The 16,452-nt window shown below is 45.6% G+C and overlaps 1 protein-coding gene across 4 annotated transcripts in view; it reads left to right on the plus strand.

Annotated features, from left to right (window-relative positions):
• The window catches only part of RBM26 (RNA binding motif protein 26), a 1,920,204-nt gene that overhangs the window by 1,658,923 nt on the left and 244,829 nt on the right, over nucleotides 1–16,452 (plus strand). For all 4 annotated transcript variants that reach the window (XM_044072914.1, XM_044072916.1, XM_044072915.1 and 1 more), the window contains one exon: nucleotides 5,503–5,718. In XM_044072914.1, coding sequence (XP_043928849.1) covers nucleotides 5,503–5,718 — 216 coding nt within the window. The remainder of the gene's footprint in view (nucleotides 1–5,502; nucleotides 5,719–16,452) is intronic.

Genomic DNA, 16,452 nt, shown 5'->3' on the forward strand with positions numbered 1-16,452 from the left:
ATTCTTACTACATCACCTGTTTAGGCCCAGACCACGACGACCCTCACTGTCTGTTTTGTGCCTTGTTTAACACCCGAAGCATTCGTCATCGGGCTATTTATGTAGCTAAATTCTCTTTCTCGTTCTCCATTTTCTGAAATGACTTCTGTTAGCCATCCGACTACCGATCTTCTGAAAAAGTGCAAAGACAGAGACAGACCGCATAGGTCAAAAACTGCCGATGACACTTCCATTAAGCTAGTCGCCAGTCCCCCGGTACTCAGTGATGCGACTTTGCAGCCCCTGATGCCCGCTGCTACAGATTCGCAGGCCTCTGCTGAGACGCATTCCGAGTGTGGTATGCCACGAGATGCTTCTTCGACTATGGAACCTGTGGATGTCTCTACCTTAGATGGATCCGGAGCCGCTGTGCGGATACCGGCTTCTGAGGGTGTATTCCGACCTACCGATATTCGTATTAAACCGACAAATTTTTAACTAAAACTACCGAGTTTTTCAGGCCCAGAGTTCGCACTACGCCTAGAAAACTAACGTCCAAAGCGCATGCTCAAGCTCCCATGCCACAAAAACAAATGCTTAGAATGCTGAAGACCTTATTACTCTAATTAGGAGAAGCCAACCTTCCCCTGCTAAAAAACAAAGAATTGAATTTTCTTCTGATTCTACAGACCAGGAGTCCGATGACTCTGACCCTTCTGATTACCAGCACATACCCTTATCTACCTATGAGTATTCAGATGCAGAGGAATCCATTCCCTCTGCCTCCCCTCAAGAGGATTTTTCTTTTGGTGAAACCTTGCATACCTTAAGAGAGCATTTCCACTGGGAATGTCAGGACTATCCTCAGTCCAAAAAGAGTCTCAGGGAATTTTTAGATTTGCCTCAGCACAGGCCTCTAGCATATACCCCCTGTCCTGGATATTGTAGATGATATCTTCATGGAATCCATTCTTACTCTTGACACTTTACCACCAGCTTCTAGAAAACCTGACAGGTATTAGAGTACCTGACTCTCACAAATTTCTCTTTAAGAATCCTACTGCGGATCCAGACACCATTTCCCAAGGACCTAAAGGCATTAAGGCAACTGCAGCCAAAAACCCTACCCCTTCAGACAGGGATTCTAGAGCTGTAGACAGATGTGGTAAGAAGGTATGTACCTCTGCAACTCTTGCCATCAGGTCTTTGAAGTGCCAGTTTCACATGTTGAAGTACCAGCAACATATTATGGAGCTAACTAAACAAAAAATGGTGTTACTACCAGATTGTGCAGAAAATAAAAATTTACAAGAGTTAATGCATTCTGCAAACCAAGTTAGTAAACATACTTTGCAGTGTGGTTTTTATGCCTTAGAAGCATCTTGCAGGGTTGCTGTCTCTGGGTCTGTACTGAGAAGGCATGCTTGGCTGAAGGAACAAGTCTTGCCAGACCATGTCAAAGCAAAATTACTAGATGCTCCATTACATCAGGATCGTTTGCTTGGCACAAAAGCAGAAGTTCTTAAAAAGATGGAAGAAAAAGATAAATCTATGCAAACTGTCAAAGAGTTTTTACAGGTGCAGCCACCTAGATTCAGTAGGCATTGGCCTTCAAAACAAAATGGTCCTTTCCAGTCCCTCCCAGGCCTTCTCAGTCCAAACCCAGGGGAAACAGACCCCTAAGACTACAGTCTCAGGATATGCAGAGATCTAAACAATGGAGTGTTCCCACCTCAAAAACAGGGAGAGGTAAGCCACCCCCTTATGGAAAAAGTACACAGTGTCTTTCTAATTATCCTTCCCAGCCATGCCCAAGTACTTGCACCCCTAGGAGGAAAACTCGCCCTTCATGCAAAAAACTGGATGTCCATTACTCAGGACCGATGGGTTCTAAACATTGTATCCCAGGGATACAAATTCTACTTCCACTCACTGCCAATCCCAAGCGGGTTGCCAGACCTTCCTCCAAACCAGTGGGCAGAGGCTCAAAAACAAGTACTTTCCCTTCTCCATATCAAGGCTATTCAGCCTGTTCTATTAGAACAAAGGGGACAGGATTTCTACTCCAGACTGTTCCTGGTGCCCAGAAAAGAAAACTCTTGGCACCCTATCCTGGATCTATCAATTCTCAACACCTTTTGTGGTGGTCCCAAAATTCAAAATGCTTACACTGCAACAGCTTCTTCCTATGCTAGCCAACGATACCTGGTTAGTCACCCTAGACTTAAAATAAGCTTATCTGCACATCCCCATAAGGGAGTCTTGCAGGAAATATCTACGTTTCAGAGCAGGCTCTGTGCACTATCAGTTCTCTGCATTTCTCTTTGGATTATCTACTGCGCCCAGAGTATTCACAAAGTACCTGGCTCCAGCCATTGCATACTGCAGGTAGAGAAATATTCATATTTACCCATACTTGGACGATTGCCTGTTTCAGGCAGACAGGAATTGCTACTTCAGCACCTGGTATTTGTAAAAAGACTTCTAACTTCACTGGGATACACCATCAACGAAAAGAAATCACAACTGGTGCCCAGCCAACAAATTGTATTCCTGGGAGCAGGCTTGAACACAACTTCCCAGATGGCATTCCTCACTCCAGAAAAGCAGGTTCATTTGACAAACTATTTCACACTAATGGCCACCAAAACCCAGCTGTCAGCAAGGAAAATATTGCAAGCCCTAGGGTTCATGGCCTCATGCATTCTGCTAATTCCATATGCAAGACTGCATATGAGGAAACTTCAGTGGTACTTAAGTAGTCTCTGGTGTCAACATTCTCAGGACCTGGAAACAGTGATTACTATCATACCTTGTCTAAGGGCAGAGTTCCTTTGGTGGGCAGAAGCATGCAACCACAACAAGGGACTTCCTTTCACTCAACCCCTTGCCGCCCAAACCCTGACAACAGACGCATCAGACTATATGCATGGGAGGGCTCACATGGCAGGCAAATGCATTCAAGGCAAATGGAGCCCAGGACAAATTCCCTTGCATATCAATCAAAAAGAGATGCTAGCTGTACAGAATGCTCTGACAGCCTTCAAATACCTTATACTTCCAGGACAGCTGCTGATAAAGACAGACAACACCACAGTTTGGTACATAAACAAGCAGGGGGGAACTCATTCTTACACACACTGCAGGTTAGCCATGGCTCTGTGGAACACAGCCTTGAGCAACCTAGTGCACCTACAAGCTCTATTCCTGCCAGGCAAGCAAAATTCACTAGCAGACAACTTAAGCAGAAATCTACTGGACCCTCACGAGTGGAAACTGGAACCCAACTCATTCAGACTTTTAACCCAGAGGTGGAGAACACTGGAGGTGGACCTCTTTGCCTCCCCCCAAAATCACCAATTGAGCAAATTTTGCACCAGGAACCCTCACAGCAGAGCCTGGAAGGTGGATGCCCTATCCTTTACATGGGAAAACCTCTCAATTTATGCCTTTCCTCCTCTGTCCCTCCTCTCAAAAGTACTACTCAAGATCAAACAGAACAGGCCAAGGGCAATCCTTTTTACACCTGACTGGGCACACCAGCACTGGTACCCACTCCTACGCAGTCTGACAGCAGTGCCACCCTGGCACCTACATCAGTCCCCCTCTCTGTTGTCCCAGTAGGAGGGACAGATTTTGCATCTTCAGTTGCAAACCCTGAACTTGGCAGCCTGGCTTATTCCCTGAATACATCACTAGCAACCCTCAGCAAACAGGTGCTGGATGTTATCCTTGAGGCCAGGAGGTCTGATACTAGGAAATACTATTCAGAAAAGTGGAAAAAATACTGTTCTTGGAGCCAGTCTCAAGGAAGGAGCACAGCCGTGCTCACCTTACCTCAAATCCTAGATTATCTAGCAGAGCTGCTCCACAAAGGCCTATCCTTTTCATCAATTAAGATTTATGCATCTGTCATCTAAGATCATTACAATACTGAGCCATCCCTCTTCTCTCGCCCTCTGATCAAACAGTTCCTGAGAGGAGCTAACAATTTAAGACCCCCAAGGAGGGCTCCCACTCCTGCTTTGGACCTTAACTTGGTACTAGAGAAGCTCACATTCCCCCTTTTTGTGCCTGCTGCTACAGCAGAGTTAAAATTCCTCTCTTGGAAAACAGTCTTACTTCTAGCCATCACTTCAGCAAGAAGAGTGTCTGAGTTACAGGCCCTTATGGCTGTGGAACCCTTTATCTTCCATGCAAACAGGGTTTCCCTCAGGACTATAACCCATCATTTATACCCAAGGTGGTATCTAGTGTGACTTTAAACCAGTCCATGCATTTACCAACCTTTTTTTTCCTAATCCTCAGAATAAAGGGGAAAGGATCCTGCACTCCTTGGACGTGCACAGATAGCTCAGGTTCTACCTTGACAGGACTAAACCTTTCAGAAAATCTGACCAGCTGCTAGTCGGCTTTGCTACAGGGGCAGAGGGCAAGGCCATTTCAAAGCAAACCATTTCTAAATGGATAGCACACTGCATCCATTTCTGCTACAAACACCATGGAAAGCCTACCGCACAGGGGATCAGACCTCATTCCACTAGGGCTACCTCAACCTCTACAGCATTTCTCAGGGGAGTCCCTGCCAGGGACATCCTGGAAGCTGCAACCTGGAGTTCTGTACACAACTTCACCAAGCATTACCACTTACCTATCTTTTCTAAATCCAGAGCTGGATTTGCTACAGCAGTCGTACAAGGCCTGCTAGCCAGCCCTAATACTTCTCGACTGCCTCCACCATTCCTCAGCTTTGGGAATCATCCCAAGTGTGATGACTGCAGCAGTGAAACACGAAAAACATAGTACAGTTGTGTTCACTTGCCATAAATGTAAATGTTCGAGTGTATTCACTGTTGCAGTCCTGGCTACCCACCCTCCAGCCCCCTGTCCTTTCTCTACTTTCTACATATCCTCTTTTTTGGCCATATCTTATGACAGTGGTATTTACTTTCTAATGGAGGTGTTCCACGGGTTCCAGTGTGTTGCTCGCAAGACATTTCCCTGCGAGCTACATCGCCAAAACCAAATGGCTGCAGCAGCACTTTGCCGTAGTGCAGTATGGCTGAAAAGCATAGCCGCTGCAGCTGTAAACTATGAACGGAAATATTATACCTGGTGGCGATCCTTACAGGCAGCTGCCCGGCTGTATTCAAGCAGAGACAGCTGTACTGGATGTGTAACACATTGAAAAAGTGAATGAAACTACTCTCCCTTTTTTTTTTTTACTGTTCTAAATTCTGAATAATCATGCACATGTAATGTTGTAATGCTTATCAATGTTTATATTAATGCAACTGAGACTGATATTTTTTCAGGATAAAAGAAATGTTAAGTTTTGCTGTTGAAGACATGGTTATACATGCATCTTCATCTATTTCAACAGTTTTTATCTGTAAGATGTTTTACATATAAAAAGAAAGCTGCATCTTTGCAATATTTGTAAATTGGCTTTGCATTACATTTTACATTTTAAATGTACACATCAAAAGAAACATTTCAAAATTTATATTAATTTCATTCTAGGCTGCTAAACGGGGTATCCTTGCTTCTAATCGTGGCAGGGGTGGCCATATAAGGGGTCGGGGTGTGACACGTGGACGAGGGCGAGGGAGAGGAAGAGGTATCCGTGGACGTGGCAGAGGAGTTCCAGTTCATGCTGTGGTAGACCATCGTCCAAGAGCACTAGAGATCTCTGCATTTTCAGAAAGTGACAGAGAGGACCTTCTTCCTCATTTTGCAGTGCGTATTATATATTTGAATGTACTTCATTTTTTTAGAATTTTCAAAAATTAGTTTATTGCCATCCTTACAATTTTGTGTTTGCATTCTGTCTTCCTTTATGGATCCTTAATCAAGAACATGTGGACTTCCTTATCCATTCTTCACTAACTTCAAGTGTAAATGAGAAAAATAAGCATTAGTCTCGTATGTAATGGTTACTGAAAGTCCTTGGCAAAACACAAACTTGTAAAAAAGTGTTTACAGATATTCAGCTTTCCACTGGGTAAAAAGGTTTCATCACACTGGAATGAGAATGTACAATGACATACACAGGTGTTTACTAATCACTATGGCTAATAAAGACAGAAAACACTCCCTGTGGATATGTTGTGGTCTTATGTATGCCATAAGTGGTGGTGCTTAACCAAGCATATCATAGTAGTGGGTATCAAATAAGTAGGTCCTTTATGTATTTCTTTTGTTGTTGTTTCAGCGTTGTTTTATGCTGTTCCATTGGATAAGTACTTCATCACCTTTCTTTTAAGATGATTGTTATAGAACATACAGGTTCTTAGGTAAGTATTAGGCTGACTGCCCTTGTGAGCCATTTCAAGCCTAGCCAGTTTTCTCCCTCAAAGGTGAGAGTCAAATCCTGTACCTTGTGTCTTTGATGTAAACACCTTAACCATTGTGCCAACCCCCCCCCCCCATTAATAATACTTATTTGTTAATCGTGTGTGCCTGTTGGAGAGACATCCCCTTTTCGGTGGCAACTCAGAAGTTATGTTTGGTTAAGTGACTTTCTCAAGGTCACATAGTGGGCAAATGAGGGTGGAAGGAATCAAATTGTGTTCCGCAAGAACTACAGCTCTTGCAGTCTTACTTGTGCTTTACTGAGGAGACCATATAATTTCACAACATCTGTACCTAGTAAAGTCTGGGTTAATTGCATGAGTGAGTAATTAAAAACTTGAGTGCCATTGTACATTAAAAAAATTGCACATCTCCCATAATATTATGAAGAGAAGGCAAATTTCATATGTCCTTGTACACTTGTAACTTGTGCAGTTAGAAGCGTATAACAGTTTAGTGTCACTTCTGCAGTTCTTTTTTTCTCTGCCTTAATATAAGTGTTTGAGTTCAGAGTTTTGAGTTAAAAGCTTAATTTTTTTAGCACTGTTACTTGATGGCCTAATTTTGTGTAGTAAAAAGTATAAATTTTTTTTTTCTCGTGACATGGTTTTGCCAATGTCTGTGCCAGCAGACTTGAAGAATGGAGGGTAGGCAATTGCTAGTTAAGCTCATCTGACATTAAAGCTGTGCCACGTTATTTGGGAAAACTTTTCTGTTGACACTCATGATCATCTCCCTTCTACAGTCCAGCTGTTAGCCGTCTCATTATGGTGCAGTGTTAAACAGGGATTGTTTTCAGTTACAAGTGAGAAGTACAGGAGCTCAAAACTCCATGTGCATGCTGAGTTTTTATTTTTGCTTGCACATATATTTTATTTTGCATCTGCTAAGGAATCATTCCAGTCCATTGATCAGGAGCCTGATTCTTGAGTTATTTTTATTAAGCATTTTAGAGAGTTTAGCCAGAACTTTACAAAATTAAACATTCATTCAGGTTTGTGCCTGTCAGATGTAGCACTATTTTTTGTGTATGGGTGTGGGCATGTACACTCATTTGGCTATATATATACTGTATGAGTATGGTATTAAACAGCAACTTGCAGAAACATCATTGTACATCAGATATGAAAAAGAATCGAAACAAAGACCCCAAACTTGGCTAATTGCAAAAGGGAAACAAACGCATGATGTTCATCGTGTTACACTGCTGCAGTCATCACAGTTGGGTTATCCTGCCGTCAGGCGGTCCCGCAGTCGGCCAGAGTTCCAAAGTCTTGGTCCGGCATTGGTTGCTATCGCTTCTTCCCTGACGTCAGTGCGCCAGGGGTATATAAGATGCATCCAATGCCATTTTCTTCAGTTTTTTTTACCCCCAATAGGTAGGCAATACATATTGCTAATGAAAAATATACATATAAAATAAAAGCAATACCTTCAGTTACAAGCAAATACACCACAAAGGTTGTATAGGATAGAAAGGTATAGATAAGTCCAGCTAGTTCAGAGGGGATGGAGGGAGGGTAATCTGGACTGCAGCAGTGTGAACACTCGAACATCTACATTTATGGTAGGTACAAAACTGTACTATGTTCATCGTGTTACACTGCTGCAGTCATCACATTTGGGTAGAATCCCAAAGCTAAGGTTGGGTGGCTGGTCTATAAAGAGTTAGGACTGGCTATGAGGCCCTGCAGAACTGCAGTGGCAAATCCTGCTCTGGATTTAGAGTAAAGAGGCAGGTGGTAGTGCTTAGTAAAGGTGTGCACTGATCTCCAAATTGCAGCCTCCAAAATTTCCTTGGTAGGTACTCCTGACGGCAGGATAACCCAAGTGTGATGACTGCAGCAGTGTGAACACTCGAACATCTACATTTATGGTAGGTACAAAACTGTACTTACTTCGTGTTTCACTGTTGCAGTCATCACATTTGGGTTATCCCTGCTGGGGTAGACCTTGGTCGGCCTGAATACCAGAGACTTAGTATTTCTGCATCGGTTGCTGTCACTTGAAGACTGACGTCAGGTCATCAGGAGTATAATGGAAGTAAGCTGATGCCATTACATCAGTCTTTCTTGCCGCAGAGCCCAAAGCAGAAGCAGTTCACATGTGTGCCAGTTGGCCGCTACCTGAGTTTCGTTTCCGAATTGAAGTTGAAGTCTTGGAAAGCTAAGTACCCCATTGGGGATCCTTTCTTGCACTAACAATGTCAGAAAAGTTAGTAATTGTCTTGCCTGTGGAAAGCAGATACCACACCGGGACTTCCATTCCTATTGCATCATTTGTCTAGGGCCAGGCCATGACGTCCCTCGTCGGTTCTGTGCTTAACGCCAGAACTATTCGTCGTCTGGCCCTTATTGTAGCCAGTTTTTTCTGTTTACAGTCCTCAAATTCCGATATGGCTTCTGTAAGCCATCCGTCAGCTGATGATCTGAAAAAACGTAAAGTTAAAGACAGAGACAGACCGCACAGGACTAAACCTTCCGACAATGCCAACGCCGAGCTGTTTGTCAATCCTCCGGAATTCAGTGAGGCGCTTTTGCAGCCTCTGAGGCCCACTTCAGTTAATTTGCGGGCCTCTACTGAGACCCTTTTAGAGTCCGATATGCCACAGAACTCTTCTTCGTCTAAGGATCCTGCGGTCGTCTCTGCCTTTTTGGGGTCTGGAGCCACTGTGCAAGCACCAGCTTCCGAGGAAATCCTTCGCAACACCGAGTCCAGACATAAACCAACACCTTCTTTCATGGCTACCGTTCTTTCTAAACCAACCGAGTTCCTTAGGCCCAGGGGTCGAACCACCCCCAAGAAACCGTCTTCCAGCCATTCTTTGGCGCCTGCTCCCTTGCCTCATTCACAAATACTTAGAATGGCAGAGGACCTTATCATGCTGATTAGGGGAAGCCAAGCCACTCTTTCAAAAAAAAAAAAAAAAAAGATCTGTCTCCAGAAGTTTTGTCTAAACAAGAGTCAGATGAATCTGATACATCTGACTATGAAGACTTGCAGTCCCTCTCTACTTATGAGGATTCTGATGCAGAGGAATCTATTCCTTCAGCCTCTCCCCCAGAGGATTTTTCCTTTGGGGGAAACCCTGCATACTTTAAGGGAGCATTTCAAATGGCAGAGTCAAGACTACCCACAGTCAAAAAAGAGACTCAAGAGTTCCTGGAGCTTCCATAGGGCAGGCCCTTAGCCATCCCCCCAGTCCTATATGTGGTAAATGATGTCTTCCTTGAATCTAGCTGGACTCCAGATGCCCTGCCCTCCTGCTCCTAGAAAGCTAGACCGGTAGTACAGAGTCCATGACTCTCACAAATATCTCTTTAAAAACCCAACAGCGGACCCTGAGATTTTTGTTCAAGTCTCAAAAGGGGTTAAAGCTACTTCAGCTAAGAATCCCACCCCTTCAGACAGGTATTCCAGAAAAATGGACAGATGGGGTAAAAAAGTATATACTTAGCTACTCTTGCTATCAGGGCACTCAGTTTGTCAGTTCCATATGCTTAAATATCAGCAACATACCTTGGAACTCCTTAAACAAAAAATATCCTCCTTTCCTGCATGGGCAGAATCTAAAGATTTACAGGAATTAATCTTCTTCTTCTTTCGGCTTTTTCCCGGTTAGGGGTCGCCACAGTGGATCACCTGTCCGCTCATGATTGGCAGTGGAGTTTTACGGTGTTGAGCTGCCAGCCCGGCGACGCAAACCTTCCACAGAAGGCGCACACACGCATGCACTCACACCTAGGGCCAATTTAGAGTGTCCTCCACCTACAGCATGTCTTTTGGATGTGGGAGGAAACCGGAGCACCCGGAGGAAACCCTCGCAACCACAGGGAGGACATGCAGACTCCGCACAGATGGCACCCCAGCCGAGGCTCGAACCGGAGAACCTCTTGCTGTGATACGCCAACGCTAACCGCTGCACCACCGTGGCCGCCCATTTACAGGAATTAATGCACTAACTAAACACACTTTGCACTGCGGTTTTGACACCCTAGAAGCTTCTTGCAGGGCAGCAGTTACTGGATCTGTCATTAGAAGACATGCATGGTTTAAGGAACAACCCCTGCCAGACCATGTCAAATCAAAATTGTTGGTTGGACCCTTGCACAAAGATAACTTATTTGGTACTAAAGCAGAACGAGTTAAAAATAATGGAAGAAAAAGCAAAATCTATACAGACAAAGATTTCTTACAGGTACAGCTCCCTAGGTTCAGCAAGCATTTTCCTTCCAAACACTGGTCCTTTCCTGCACCTAGTAAACAGGGCCAGCCTAAGCACTGTGCAAACAGACCTCCAAGAGAGCAGTCCCATGGGTTGCAAAGATCTAAGCAGTGGACAGCCTCCACTTCAAAGCCAGGGAGTTCTAAGCCACCCCCTTATGGCAAAAACTCACAATGACTCAACCCCTCCCTACCCCACCATCACATACCCCTAGGAGGAAAACTCTCCTTTCACTCAAACGCCTGGGCCACCATTACCAAGGACCAATGGGTTCTGAACATTGTGTCTCATTGGTACAAATTCTCCTTCTACACCCTTCCAACCCAAAAAGGGTTCCCAGATCTACCACCAAATCATTTGGCAGAGGCTCAAAAGCAAATCCATACCCTGCTCTCCTTGGGAGCAGTAGAACACGTTCCTGCAGAGCAGATAGGCCAAGGCTTCTTCTCCAGACTTTTTCTGGTACCCAGAAAAGAGGGCACCTGGCGCCCCATCCTCGACCTGTCCATTCTAAACACCTTCCTGTTGATCCCAAAATTCAAAATGCACACCCTCCAGCAGCTGCTACCCATGCTGTCCAAGGACATTTGGCTAGTCACCCTGAACATAAAAGAGGCCTACCTCCATATTCCTATCAGGGAGTCCTGCAGAAAATATCTTCGCTTCAAGGCAGGATCTCAACACTTTCAGTTCTCTGCACTTCCCCTTGGCTTATCTACTGCTCCCAGAGTTTTCACAAAATGTCTGGCTCCGTCCATTGCTTTTTGCAGACAAAGAAATATTGAAATTTATCCTTACTTAGACGACTGTCTTATTCAGGCAGACAGCCAGGAAAAGCGGCTCAAAGACCTGGCCTTTGTAAAGGACCTACTTAACCTCCTTAGGGTACACAATCAACGAAAAGAAATCCAAACAGGTACGTACTAAAAGGATTATCTTCCTGGGAGCAAGTTTGGACACAGCATCTCAGATGGCATGCCTAACACCAGAGAAACAACGTTTCCTATCAGTTACTTCTCTCAACTGCCCACCAGGCCCCAGCTTTCTGCAAGGGAAATCCTGCAAGCCCTGGGCTTTATGGCATCTTGCATATTCCTTATTCCATATGCCAGACTGTATATGAGTAAACTTGAATGGTACCTAAAGAGCCTTTGGTGTTAACACACTCAAGATCTGGAAACTCTTCTACCTACTATTCCTTGTCTGAGGGAGGAATTTCTTTGGTGGGCAACAGCCTGCTCCCACAAGGGACTGCAATTTTTTCCACACCCTGCCGCCCAGACCCTCACCACAGATGCATCAGACTACGCTTGGGGTGCACACCTGGATGGCAGGTGCATACAGGGCCAATGGAACCCCCAGCAACTCCCCCTGCACATCAGTCTAAAAGATGATGGCTGTGCAGCAGGCCTTGATAACTTTCAAACACCTTCTCAATCCAGGAGTTCTCCTGATCAAAACAGACACCGCAGTGATGCGGTACATCAACAAACAGGGAAGGACTCGCTCCTACCCGCTGTGCAGGCTGGCCATAACTCAGAAATGGGGAACCATGGAGGATGACCTTTTTGCCTCCCACACCAGCCATCAGCTCAGCAAATTCTGCACCGGGGAGCAACACTGTATGGCATGGAAAGTAGATGGCCTGTCCTTCCCCTGGGTAAACCTCTCGGTCTGTGCCTTTCCTCCCCTACCCCTCATTCCCAAGGTACTGATCAAAATAGGTGAGGAAAAACCAAGGACTGGCCCAGACAGCACTGGTACCCCTTGCTGCACAGCCTGTCCCCACTGCCCCCATGGAATCTTCCTCAGGTTCTCTCTCCCAGAGTTTTAACAAAATGCTTGGCTCCGGCCATTGCTTTTTGTAGACAGAAATATTCAAATTTACCCCTACTTAGACGATTGCCTTATTCAGGCAGCCAGGAAAAGCTGCTCAAAGACTTGGCCTTTGTAAAGGACCTTCTAACCTCCTTAGGGTACGCAATCAACGAAAAGAAATCCAGACAGGTACTCACCAAAAGGATAATCTTCTTGGGAGCAAGTCTGGACACAGCATCCCAAATGGCATGCCTAACACCAGAGAAACAAAGCTTCCTATCAGCTTACTTCTCTCGACTGGCCACCAGGCCTCAGCTTTTCTGCAAGGGAAATCCTGCGAGCCCTAGGGTTCATGGCATCTTGCATACTCCTTATTCCATACGCCGGACTGCATATGAGGAAACTTCAGTGGTACCTAAAGAGCCTTTGGTGTCAACACGCTCAAAATCTGGAAACTCTCTTACCTATCATTCCTTGCCTGAGGAAGGAATTTCTTTGATAGGCAACAGCCTGCTCCCACAGCAAGGGACTGCCCTTCTCCCCAAACCCCGCCGTCCAGACCCTTACCACAGATGCATTAGACTATGCTTGGGGTGCACACCAGGACGGCAGGTGCATACAGGGCCAATGGAACCCCCAGCAACTCCCCCTGCACATCAATCTAAAAGAGATGATGGCTGTGCAGCAGGCATTGATAGCTTTCAAACCCCTTCTCTCTCCAGGAGTTCTCCTGATCAAAACAGACAACACCACAGTGATGTGGTACATCAACAAGCAGGGAGGGGACTTACCCCTACCCGCTGTGCAGGCTGGCCATGACCTTTTGGTTCACAGCCTCTTCCATGCATCTACATTTGTTAGCACAATACCTGCCAGGCTCTCTCAACTCCCTAGCAGACCAATTAAGCAGAAAACTGTTGGACCACCACGAGTGGCAGCTCAACAATAACACTTTCTTACTAATAACTCAAAAATGGGGAACCCCGGAGGTTGACCTCTTTGTCTCCCACACCAGCCATCAGTTCAGCAAATTCTGCACCAGGGAGCATCACTGCATGGCATGGAAAGCAGATGCCCTGTCCTTCCCCTGGGTAAACCTCTCGGTCTCTGCCTTTCCTCCCCTCCCTCTCATTCCCAAGGTACTGATCAAAATAAAGGAAGAAAAACCAAGGACCATTCTCTTAGCCCCAGACTGACGCAGACAGCACTGGTACCCCTTGCTGCGCAGCCTGTCCCCACTGCCCCCGTGGAATCTTCCTCAGATTCCCAACCTCCTAACCCAGAGGGAAGGGGAATTCATGCACCCCCAATTGCAGGCACTCAGTTTGGCAACTTGGCTTATAACCTGACCAATCTGCCCTCCTCAGTAAATAGGTGCTGGATGTTATCCGAGGGGCCATACGCCGTAGCACCAGAAAGTCTTATGCAGATAAATGGAAAAGTTCTGTGCCTGGATCCAGGCTAAGGGGGTCAATATGGCACAGCCCTCCATCCCTCTCATCCTGGATTATTTAGCCGACCTTCTACACAGTGGTCTCTCTTTCTCCTCTATAAAAATTCATGTCTCTGCTATTTCTGCTCATTTTCTCACAGAGCAGCCTCTTTTTTTTTACACCCAATGATCAAGCAGTTCCTCAGTGGGGCTAACAACTTGAGGCCCCCCAGAAGGGCACCAGTGCCAGCTTGGGGACCTTAACTTTGTCTTGGAAAAGCTCACCCTGCCTCCATTTGAACCAGCTTCTTCTGCAGAGCTAAAATTTCTCTCCTGGTAGACTGCCTTCCTCCTGGCCACCACTTCAGACAGAGGTGTCTGAACTGCAACCACTCATGGCAGTCCAACCCTTCATCATCTTCCATGCAGACAAGGTATCCCTCCGAACTAATCCATCCTTCGTGCTCAAGGTGGTAGCCAGTGCGGCTCTCAACCAATCCATCCATTTGTCCACCTTCTTTCCTAACCCTCAAACCAAGGGGGAAAGGATTTTGCACTCTCTAGATGTGCACAGATAGCTCAGATACTGTCTGGACAAGACTAAACCCTTCAAGAAATCTGATCAACTGCTGGTTAGCTTTGCTTCAGGGGCAGAGGGCAAATCCATCTCCAAACAAACCATTTCCAAATGGATAGCACACTGCATCCATTTCTGCTACAAACAGCATGGCAAGCCTCCCCCCAAGGGGGTCAGGACCCACTCCACCAGAGCAGCTTCCACCTCTACAGCATTCCTCAGAGGAGACTCCACCAAGGGGCATCATGGAGGCCGCCACCTGGACTTCTGTTCACACCTTTACCAAACATTACCACCTGCCTCTCTTTTCTAAACCCAGGGCAGGTTTTGCCTCTGCAGTCTTGTAGCACATGCTAGTCAGGCCCTAGCTTCCTTGACTGCCTCCACCCATTTCCTCAGCTTTGAGAATCTACCCAAATTTGATGACTGCAACAGTGAAACACGAAGAACATAATACAGTTGTGTATACTTACCATAAATGTAGATGTTCGAGTGTCTTCACTGTCGCAGTCCTGGTTTCCCTCCCTCCTTCTCCCTTTTTCTTTTTGTTACCTTTCTTCCTTGTTGATGTTCTTCGTGTTTCACTGTTGCAGTCATTACATTTGGGTAATCTGCTGGCGGGCTGCCCTCAGTCGGCCTGAATAACAAAGTCTTAGGTCCTGCATCGGTTGCTGTCTCCTCTTCCATGATGTCAGGTAGTCAGGGGTGTAAAACATGCAGCCGACACTATTTTAACCAGTCTTTCTTGCCGCGTGGTGCCCGAATCAGAAGCAGTCCACAAGTGCCGGTCGGCCGACTCCTGAAATTTTCGTTTTCGAGTTTCAGAACCGAAGTCTTCAAACTAAAGCTAAGTACCCCGTTGGGTAACTTTTTCTTGCTCCTTACCGATGTCAGTAAAAGTTAATAATTGCATTACTTGCGGGAAGCAAATACCTCATAAGGATTTTCATTTGTACTGTATTCCTTACCTAGGCCCTGATCCCAACGTGCCTTGCTGTCGGTTTTCTGCTAAATTTAACCAAGCACTATTAAGCGTCGGTATATTTTTGTTTCTAAATATTTTGGCTTAAGATTTAACTACCCTGAAATGTCGTCGGTTAGCAATCCGACTACTGGAGTTCACAAAAAACGCAAGGAAAAAGACAGAGACAGACCGTCAGGGTCCAAAACCGACGACGAAGCTTCTCCTAAGCCAGTCACCATTTCCTCGGTACTCAGTGAGGTGCTTTTGCAGCCCCTGATACCCGCTACTTTTGAGTCGCAGGCCTCTACCGAGACCCATTCGGAGTCCGGTATGCCACGAGATTCGCAAAGTATTGAACCCGTGGATGTCTCTCCCTTGGATAGGTCTGGAGCAGCTGAGCAGGCACCAGCTTCTGAGGGTGTTTTCAGGCCTCAACATTTTTATATTAAACTAACGCTATCAACAAAAACAAGGTCAAAAACAACTTCTATGTCTAAAAAACCGATGCATGAGCCACATGCTCAGGCTTCTATACCTAAAAAATAAATGATCAAAATGGCTGAGGATTTAATTACCTTGATCAGGGGTTCCCAACCCCTCCCTGCTAAGAGGCCTAGGCAAGGCACTGATTATGAATCCTCAGATCAGGTTTCCATTTCTTCTGATTCCTCTTCTGATCAGGAATTTTCTATTCCACCTTATGAAGATTCTGATGCAGAGGAATCCATCCCATCTGCATCTCCTCCTGAGGATTACTCTTTTGGAGAGACTTTGCATACTTTAAGGGAACATTTTCACTGGGAGAGTCAGGACTTCTCTGAATCAAAAAAGAGGCTTAGGGATTTCCTTCTTCCTCAGCATAGGCCTTTGGCAATACCTTCTGTTTTAGACATTGTTGTTGATGTGTTCTCGGAATCAAGCATGGCTCCAGATTCCCTACCTCCAGCTCCTAGTAAGCCAGACAGATATTACAGAGTTATTGACTCCCACAAATTTCTTTTCAAAAATCTTGCTGCTGATCCTGAGACTATTTCTCAGGGTCCCAAGGGTGTAAAGGCTTCTACAGCCCAAAATCCTACCCCTTCTGATAGAGATTCCAGGGC

The sequence above is a fragment of the Protopterus annectens genome, chromosome 5.part1 (genome assembly GCF_019279795.1).
Source record: "Protopterus annectens isolate FY-2018-M chromosome 5.part1, PAN1.0, whole genome shotgun sequence".
NCBI lineage: Eukaryota > Metazoa > Chordata > Ceratodontiformes > Protopteridae > Protopterus > Protopterus annectens.